The sequence below is a fragment of the Tinamus guttatus genome, unplaced genomic scaffold, assembly GCF_059628265.1.
Source record: "Tinamus guttatus ecotype Peru unplaced genomic scaffold, ASM5962826v1 Tinamus_guttatus_pri_ptg000710l, whole genome shotgun sequence".
Classification (NCBI taxonomy): domain Eukaryota; kingdom Metazoa; phylum Chordata; class Aves; order Tinamiformes; family Tinamidae; genus Tinamus; species Tinamus guttatus.
This window is the reverse complement of record NW_028289244.1, coordinates 4883076-4891964: the sequence shown is the minus strand read 5'-3', so window position 1 is coordinate 4891964 and position 8889 is coordinate 4883076. Positions and strand designations below refer to the sequence as shown.

The 8889-nt window shown below is 58.1% G+C and overlaps 1 protein-coding gene across 1 annotated transcript; it reads left to right on the top strand.

Annotated features, from left to right (window-relative positions):
- The first annotated feature begins 1438 nt into the window (after positions 1-1438).
- CD74 (CD74 molecule) lies at positions 1439-7473 on the top strand. Its single transcript, XM_088536960.1, has 9 exons — positions 1439-1532; positions 3655-3827; positions 3922-4013; positions 4107-4169; positions 4429-4524; positions 4728-4818; positions 5841-6029; positions 6712-6797; positions 7104-7473. The coding sequence occupies exons 1-9, from the start codon at positions 1456-1458 to the stop codon at positions 7167-7169; spliced, it is 933 nt and encodes a 310-aa protein (XP_088393086.1). The 5' UTR covers positions 1439-1455; the 3' UTR covers positions 7170-7473.
- Positions 7474-8889: the final 1416 nt, after the last annotated feature.

Here is an 8889-nt window from a genome sequence, read left to right as displayed (position 1 = left end):
TGCTGGGCTCTGTGGGTCCTCTCCAGCCCCCTGTTTGGACGGGTCAGCTGCAACTGTGTGTTCAGAAGTGACTTGTCTTCAGCACAGCCTCGGGGGCTGCCCCAAGGGTGCACATGGGTGTCTGCAACCGAGCTCTGGGCCAACACAGAGACCGTGTCCACCCTGGCACCCCGCATGGAGTGACGCGCGTCCTCACTCACGTGTCCACGTCGTGCTGTGCCACGGTGCACAAACATGTCACCCACAGGAGCAGGATTCGGGTGGGATGAGCCCCACAGGTCCCTCTTGCTCAGATGCAGAGCTGGGATGAAGAGGTGCAGTTGTACATGGGAAAAGGCTGGCAAATATCTCAGTGGTCCATGAAGGCCTTCAGCAGGTTCTGGTCATCCCCAGTTCTCAGGGGGTTGTATGGCCATGGAGCAATAGGGGCACTTCCAGCTGCATCCAGGAGAGATGTAGAGATACAGCAGGGCCAGGAGCCAGGTCACTCCCATCTCCATCCCTCACAGCTCAAGAAATTTCAGCTCTCAGATTGAGAGATTTAGTGCAAAACAAGCAGAGGATGGCAGCAGCACTTGGGCATTGCTGTGCTGCCTCTAGGGCTGATCTAGACAGCCTAAAGCTCCATCCAAAAGCTGAGCAAAGGGGCTGCTAATCAGCTGCAGTCATTTTATTTAACTTGTCAGGAATCATCGTCTGATTTATTCCAGCTGGGTAAGGATGTTTTGAAGGGCTTTGCAGGGTTGTGGCAGTGGTAGATAAGGAACAGGAGTGATCTCAAGATTAGTGCAAGCTAGGGGAGGGTGCAGGAGCTGCATGTTGGGGCTCTTGCTGGCTTTGCAGTTCAATCCTTGCTGTCTAGAGAGCTGAGCTAGGGAGAGTCATGTAGCAGTCATGAAGTCTTCCTGAGCTGTTCCTGCTTCTGCCTTGGTTTTTCAGGGTGGAAGCAGGGCTCTGGGACGCGCTTGACCACGGCAGGAGATAAGAGCCCAAGAGGGCCTGAAAAGACTTTGCAGTGCTTTAGGTATCACCCTTCGTGCTGGTCAAACACCCTGCAGGGACGCGGGGCTTTTCCAACTGCCTCCGCAGCCTGTGAGATGGGGGAAGTGGGGGTTGCACAGAAGTGCAGTGCAATTGCGCAAATAAATAAATAAAGAAGTAAATAAAAAAGAGCAACTTTTCCTGGCACCAAAGGCAAGCGGGGGACAGGCCCTTGCGGGGGGAACGGCCCTGCCCGCTCCGCAGCCCTCCTGCCGCCCCCTCGGGGGCACCGAGCCCCCGGCCGAGCCGTCGGGTGCCGCGACAAGAGCGGAGCGGGGACCTGCGGCGCGGAGCTCTGCCCGGCAACCGGTGACGCGGCGCGGGGCAGCCAATGGGGCGGCTCCGCGGCGCCCCGGGGCCGGGGGTATTTGGCGGCGCGGCGCCCCCGACGCCCATTCCCCGAGGGCAGCAGCGATGGCCGAGGAGCAGCGGGACCTGCTGTCCACGTCCGACCGCGGCAGCGCCGTGCTGCGCGTGGCCGAGCCCTCGAGGTGCGGGGCGCGAGGGGCACGGCGCGCCCGCGGGGTCCAATGGGGGCTCTGTTGGGCCAAGGGGGGCTTGGCGCGGCCGCGGGGTGGGAGAGGGCACGGGGAGTCCAATGCAGGCTCTGTTGGGCCAAGGAGGGGCTTGGCGCGGCCATGGGGTGGGAGAGGGCACGGGGAGTCCAATGGGGGCTCTGTTGGGCCAAGGAGGGGCTTGGTGCGGCCATGGGGCTGCTTGGGGCAAAGTTGGGTCAACAGCGGCATGGTGCAGCCATGGGGAGGGTGGAGGCACTGTTGGACCATGGTGGACTTGGCTTGGCTATGGGGCACGGTTGGACCTGTAGCGATGTGGTGAGGCTATGGGGAGGGAGAAGGCACTTTTGGACCAAGGAGGGGACTCGCCGCCTCCATGTGGCCCCTTGGGGCACATTTGGGTCAATAGTGGCATGGCGTGGCCATGGGCAGGGGGGTCTTGGGGGACCATAGGAGACTTGGGGCACAGTTGAGCTGAGCATGGCCATGGGGTGGAAGGAGGCAAGTTGGGCCAAGGGGTGGTGTGGTGCAGTCATGGGGTCAAGTGGAGCCCAGCTGGGCCAAGGGGGGCATCGCGTGGCTATAGGGCCCATTGGGGCCAATGGGCGTGTACGGATTGGCTGCGGGGCCAAATGTGGCCCATTTGGGCTAAGGGGCGTCTCAGGGTGGCTATGGGGCTGCTAGACATGATCTAGAGCACAAGGGTGCCCAGGTTGGCTGTGGGGCGCAGGGGGTTTTGTGATGACGTAGGGTTGTCCACCCTCTGTCCCTGCTCATGTCCTGGCCACCTTCATCCACCCTGGACGGGAGGGGGAGGAAGGCAAAACACCACAGCCAATCAGAGAGCTGGAAATTGCTGACATCAGAAGTAGCCGGGTAGACAGGCCAGGGACGAGGTTGAATCCTGCTGCTCCCTGGGGAAAGGCGGATTCTGAGCCAGCTCCACCTGGGAGAGGAAATGAAAGTGCAGTAGAAAGTCTGCACTATAAATCCATCCTATTCTTACCCCTTTTATTTTGGGGAGGAAGAAATCATCCATCAGTCCCGATTAATAGAACAGGACATGTGAAGGAGCCCAGGGTGGCCCAGAAGTGCTTGCCTAGAAGAAAAGAGCAAGAGGAAGGAGCCTGATTGCAGGCACGGGGAGAAGGAGGGGACTGTGGGGACTTTCCCCTTGCTCTGGCATCCGGTGCTTCTGGGCCACCGCCAAGCCCTGCCCCTGCCACCTGCGGAGGGAGCCGCGCAGCTCCCCGCTACGGCCCGATCCATCCTCCCACCCTTGGCTCCCGAGAGCCGGCGCTTCCTTCCTCTGTTTGCATTTCCCCGGCACCTCTTTGCATCCTGCAGTGTCGCTGCAGCCAGCGGGCTCAGGGCAAAGAGCTGCCAGTGCCAGCGCGGCCGTCCCCGCTCCTGTGCATGGTGCACGGCCGAGGTCACCTCGGCACGTCCTGGCATTGCTGGCCGGGTCCCCACTCGACCCTCGTGCGGCCGCGGGACCTTCCGCACACGCTTGGCTTTGGCGCAGCGCGGTGCCTTCCCTCTTTAAAATCACGTCCTGTCTGGCCTCCCCTCTGCCCGGGGGGACCCGTGGCCTCTCCTGCAGCCCACGTTGAGGGTCCCCGCAGCGTGTGACGTGTCCCGAGCCCCCCTCGCACGCGCGGGTGCCCGGACTGCCCCCTGCTCCCGCCTACGCCCGGCGCTTTCGGTTCCCCCTTAAGCGCAGAAGTGACCTGCGCGGAGCTTTCACTTCTGCTCCCTGCCCCCCGGCCTGCTGGCATTTAAAAAGTACCTATTTAAGTGTCTTAAGTCACTTTGTTTTCTGGCTGAAGAGTTGGCTGAGGTTATTTAGGAGAATTTGTGAAAAATTTGTGCAGCAGAGATGCACGAGGGCAAGTGTGCTGCCTCCAGCCTCTGCCGCAGCCTCCTCGGTGCTGACTGGAAATCCCCGCTTGGGTGATGGACGTGAAGGTTGGGTGAAGCATCACAACCGCATCTCCTGCATCCTGCCTCAGGGCCCAACAGCCGGGTTTTGGGACCATTTCCAGCTGCCAGGAGGAGAGCGGAGCGGGGCCTGAGCTCCCTCCCTCGTGTCTTGCAGGTCGTTTGGGCGCAAAGCCGCTTTCTCGGCGCTCTCCATCCTGGTGGCCCTGCTCATCGTGGGCCAGGCCGTGACCGTCTACTTCGTGTACCAGCAGAGCGGGCAGATCGACAAGCTGACCAAGACCTCACAGACTCTGCAGCTGCAGGCGCTGCAGAAGAAGATGCCCTCGAGTCAGTAGCTCATGAGGAGGCGGTGGGAGGTGGCTGGGGACAGAGGGGGGTGGTCCCTTTTCTTGGTCCCCCTCACCCTGGACTTCCCTGGCAGATGCTAAACCTGTGAGCAAGATGCGGATGGCCATGGTGAACATGCCCCTGGCCATGAGGGATCTGCCGCTTTCCCCCTCTTCGGACAGGATGGTAAGAGATGCCCACCCTGGCCTTGCACTGGCCACTGCCTCTTGGCCGCTGCCAACCTTGGGCTGACTCTTCCCATTTGAATTTTCTCTTTAGCCTGCGGATATCATGGGGCCCGTCAGCAACAAAACGGAGGATCAGGTCAAGCACCTGCTGCTGGTAAGGTCCCCATGTGTCCTCTGGAGCATCCAGCCTCCCACAGCTACCCCCGTGCTGCTGGGGGCAGTGGGACACTGTGCTTTGAGCTGTCCCTGGGCAAGATGGGCATCATTGGGGATTTCCCTCCTGCACCCTTGGGGTCTCCGAGCTGACAGGAGCTCCTGTTCTCCTGTAATATCACTCTGGTTGATGAGAGCTTCATCCCATCCCTCCTTTTTCCTTTGTCGTCTTTATCTCACTCTGGTGGTTGACTCTGCAGCAAGCAGACCCACAGAAGATGTTCCCAGAGCTGAAGGACAACCTGATGGACAACCTGAAGCGTCTGAAGAAGTCCATGACTGATGCGGACTGGAAGGTCAGTGTGTGGCTGCTCTCCTGCCCTGCCCCTTCTGGAAGCTTTTCCCTCGGGAGGCACTGGCATGTGTCCGCCTGGAAATGGAAAATCCTTATTGTGTCGGGCTCGCATTCCTCCACCCCGAGGGAGGGGACGAGCACGCGGCTGTCACCGCTCCCAACTGGAGCCTCCTCATCACCCTGTGCTGCTTCCCTTTCTTGCAGTCCTTCGAATCCTGGATGCACAAGTGGCTGCTGTTTGAACTGGCCAAAAACCCCCAAAACGGCGAGAAGAAGGTGATCCCAGCGGAGAAAGGTATCGCAGATGGGAAGCTACTAAATTACGGGAGGGTTGGGACAGGCCCTCCAGTGACAGCTGCATCCCAAGAGGGGACAGCACGAAGCTGCGGCTCTGCCTTCCTCGGTGTCCGGCCAGCAGCTTCATCCGGAGCTGCCGGAGGCTCTTGGGCTGTTGGTGGGCGAAGACGCGAGTCCAGGGCAGCATCTCCAGGCTGGAGAGAGGGGTTCAGGCTCTCCCCTCTCTCGGGGTTTCAGCTTTTGCAGAGGTGTTGAAAGGGCAGCCTGAACAGCAAGGCTCACTGCAGGGCCGCTCGTCTGCACCTTGGCTCCCTCTAATCTGCACCAGTAAAGCCCAATTCATAGGGATGGGAGCAGCTCCTCCTTTGCAGAGGAGCTGTTTGCTTATAGGACCGTGGCTGAAGCCAACCAGGACTTCTTGAAGGAAAATCCATGTTTATAGAAAGGGCCAGCTGTGGATGTGCCATCAACAGATGAGAGCAGGTGCAGAAGTGTTGAAAAAGAGAGCAAATGTCTGGAAAAACAGACCACCACTTCAAATCCCCCTTTGGTTAGAGGGAAAGCTTTAAAAAAAGCTCCTCATCCTCAGGGTGGGGTTTGCACTTCCTCCTTTTAAATTTAGTTTATCTGCTTCCAGATAAAAGCTCAGTGCCCATCACGTCATGCCAACTCATCCCCTAGGCCTGCTCAGACCAATCTCCCATAGCAAAATTCCTGTCGACGTGGTCGCTGTTAAGTAGATCGGTACCGTTTGCTGTCATTAGGGTTAATGTTCCCAGGAAGGCAGTCGTCCCAGGGAAGGCAGGATTTTGTTGTTCCCAAAACAAGCATGTCCCGGTTGCTCCCCTGCTGATGTAGTGCCAAGGGGCTGGCCCAGGCCTTCTGCAGCCCTGTTGGGTGACGCATCCTATGGGCAGATGTTGTCTGGACCGTCCTCTGGTCCGAGCGACGCTGGAAGGCTCCTGGGCAGCAGCGGCCCGAGGTGCTCACGGTGTGTCCTGTTTGTTCTTATTGCCCTAGTGCAGACTAGGTGCCAGGTGGAGGCCAATTTTGGTGGTGTCCATCCGGGTCACTTCCGCCCCCAGTGCGATGAGAACGGAGACTACCTTCCCAAGCAGTGCAATGCCAGCACGGGCTTCTGCTGGTGCTCCTACAAAAACGGCACCAAGATTGAGGGCACTGAGACTCGGGAAAAGCTGGATTGCCCTGGTAGGTCGCCCGGGTGGGGGAGAAGAGGAACAAGTAGCACCTTCAGTCATGGTTCCTGGTTTCTCTTGAGCTCAGTGAAGAGCAGAACTCGATAGGAGTGGGGAGGGTGCCCAGCAGCACTCGAGCTGCTCAGTGCATTGCAGGAACAGGCAGATCCTGCAACGTACCCTGTTCCAGAGAGCCCAAGGTGGCACGGGTGACTGGTGAAGGAAGAGGTTCCTAGAGGCAGCAACACCCATCACCTTTGCGCCCCTTCAGCACTTCCACACCATGCAGTGACATTGTGTTATGGACACTCTCTGAAGGGCACCCTAAAAACCATAGGAGTGAGCGTTGGCCCTTGCCTAGTGGCAGCAGGAGTTGAGGCCCTGAGTCTTGCCCTCCTGGCCTTGCTTTGAGGTCTGAACTTAGCTGAAGCAATCCGATCTAGCTGAAGCCCCTCAAAACAGAGCGGAAGGACCCCAGCTTTTAGGGGAAGAACATCCAGGAGAGCCCTCGCTTCCCTCTTCAGTCGTTGCTCACCCTGGTGTGCACTTGGTCCCACCACGCCAGCACTCAGTGCGTGGCCGTGCTGGCCTGGCAGCCCTTGAGGGGCAGCAGGGCCGTTGCAGTGACTGTGGTAGCAGCAGTGCAGGTCACCTGCCTGGGTTGTCCCAACGCTGAAGTTGTGTGTCCCCCACAGCTGCGCCCAGGGCCGTGGAGCCGGAGGAGATGATCTTCTCAGGGGTGGATGTTCTCAAGCTGGACGCAGGTGAGCAGCTCGGCACGGTGGAGACGGCATCTCCAAGTGGGTCACCCGGGTCCAGGGCAGGGTGGCTGGGAGGAAACCCCTGGGTCTGTTGGGGCACAGTGGGTGCACGGGGCTGCAGCCCCTGCGCTGTGAAACACAATCAGCCCCGGCCACATCTGGCCATGGAGCAGGAGCCAGGAGCGTTGGTGGCCGGGCCAGAAGGGATCCGGGTCTCCTCCCTGCACCGGCAGTGGGAACAGGGCAGCTCCTGTTAGACCCATGTCCTGCATCCTGGGTCTAACCAACTTCCCCCTTTCTGTTTCCCTGCAGGAGCTAAGTAGAAGAGGATGCCTCCAGGTGCCTTGTCCCATCTTCAGCGTCCCCGCTCTTGTTTTTGCTCTATTTCATAAGTGCTTTTATATTGCTCTTTCAGAAGCTATTAATAGCAGGCAATCCCGAGCACTTCTGCCCAGGCGTTAATTCTCCTCCCCTACTGCAGGCCATGGAAGTGGGTTGATCGTATGCTGCCTGCAGGCTGCCTCCTGCCTTGTGCTAGCAGCACAGGAGGAGCCCTCCCTTTGCTAGAGACAAAATGTTCCCTTACAGGCATGTCTGGTAGAGCAGGCTGGAAAATTATTTCATATTTCAACCACATCAGACCCATAGTTCTTTCCCCTTTTGCTAGTCAGATACAAGCTGCTGAGCATGAGCTTTGGGCAACAGCAGCATCACTTGAGGGGAGTCTCCCAGGAAGATGCGGGTGCTGAGACCAGTCCTGGGTAGCAGTTTGCAGCACCCTGACCCTAGGCAAAGAGCAGGAGGCCCCAGGGCAAGCGTAGGGATCAACCCTGCTGAAGAATGAGCCACTAATTAATGCTTTCTTGTACTGAACGATCATTAAAAGACAGCAGCAAAATGGAGTCCACCTGCTTCTTAACGCTGTAAGTTGGAGCCATATTTGACTATTAGAGATGTTAGACTATTGAAGCATCTTTCTTTTTTTTCTTCCCTGAAAATTGCTAGGTTTTGTAGTGATAGGTGCTCACCTGCAGCTTTTCCCTTCAGCGCCGAGACCAGCCAAGCAGGGGGTAGCAGCGAGAACAGGAGCTAATGCTGGGGTTAGGGGGGTTTGCATTGGTTTGAACATATTTCCTCTATAAATGAACACACAAGCTAATACAAGCTGATGATTTCAAATAAACTTTTGAATAAGAAACCCTTGTGGCAACCCTGGCAGGGCACTATATTCAATCCTTTTGCAGCTATTTCATATAAAAAAGAAAGGGGGGGGGAATACTAAAATACATTCTGTTGAGAGCTTCTGGGCAGATGCTGATCCCCTCTGTGCCTTGCTTTGGTGCCCATTTTTACTCACACTCCAGGGCTGGGAAGGAGCATGGATGCAGGTGGTCACTCGAGGATGTCCTGGGCACCCCATGGTGCATGCAGCATGTCCCATGGTGCCGGCAGCACCGAGGGCACCAAGCACTGTCACCTTATGGAAAAGAGCAGCCTTCCCCCAGCACGGAGGGTGCTGGGGCTGGGGACACCCCAGGGCTTTGCCCTGCTCCAAAGCACCCCATGTCCATCCTGGCAGCAGTTCTGACCAGGGCTGGTGCTTTGGGCTCCCTGCTCCAGAGATCTGCACTCAAACCCCATCCCCAGGAGCTCCAGGTCTGCCGAAGGCTCCGGGCAGGAGGATTTTAAGGAATTCCCTGCCTTGGGATGGCAGGGAGCAGGGTGCAGTCCTTACCCAAGGCTGCTCCACAGCGGCGGGATGTGTTGGAAGGAGGAGCAGGAGGGAATCCCTAGGGAATCCCTCTCCTATTTTCCTCACCTCCTAATCCCTAGGGCAGGGAATGGAGGGATGGAGCCAGGCACCAACCCAGCCCTAACCGCAGGCAGTAGCTCCTGAGCACCAGCTGCTCGAGGCTGGAAATAGAGAACAGGCACAAGGGAAGGGTGACACGTTCAAACCTGGCCCAAATCAGGCTGCGCTCACACCTGCCCCACAGCAGTGCAGCATTTTAGTAATCAAAATTAAACAAAAACCGCCACGACCCCCGCGCCAGGACCATGTATTCAAAACCCGGGAACAGCAGCATCTGCACCTTGGGAAGCGGGCACAAA

What these genes read in the sequence shown, in the direction of transcription:
- CD74 (XM_088536960.1), top strand. Translation starts at nt 1,456, where the DNA reads ATGGCCGAGGAGCAGCGGGACCTGCTGTCCACGTCCGACCGCGGCAGC. An exon ending in CGCGTGGCCGAGCCCTCGAG is followed by an intron (nt 1,533 to 3,654) that starts GTGCGGGGCGCG and finishes CGTGTCTTGCAG; the next exon opens with GTCGTTTGGGCGCAAAGCCG. An exon ending in GGTGATCCCAGCGGAGAAAG is followed by an intron (nt 4,819 to 5,840) that starts GTATCGCAGATG and finishes TTATTGCCCTAG; the next exon opens with TGCAGACTAGGTGCCAGGTG.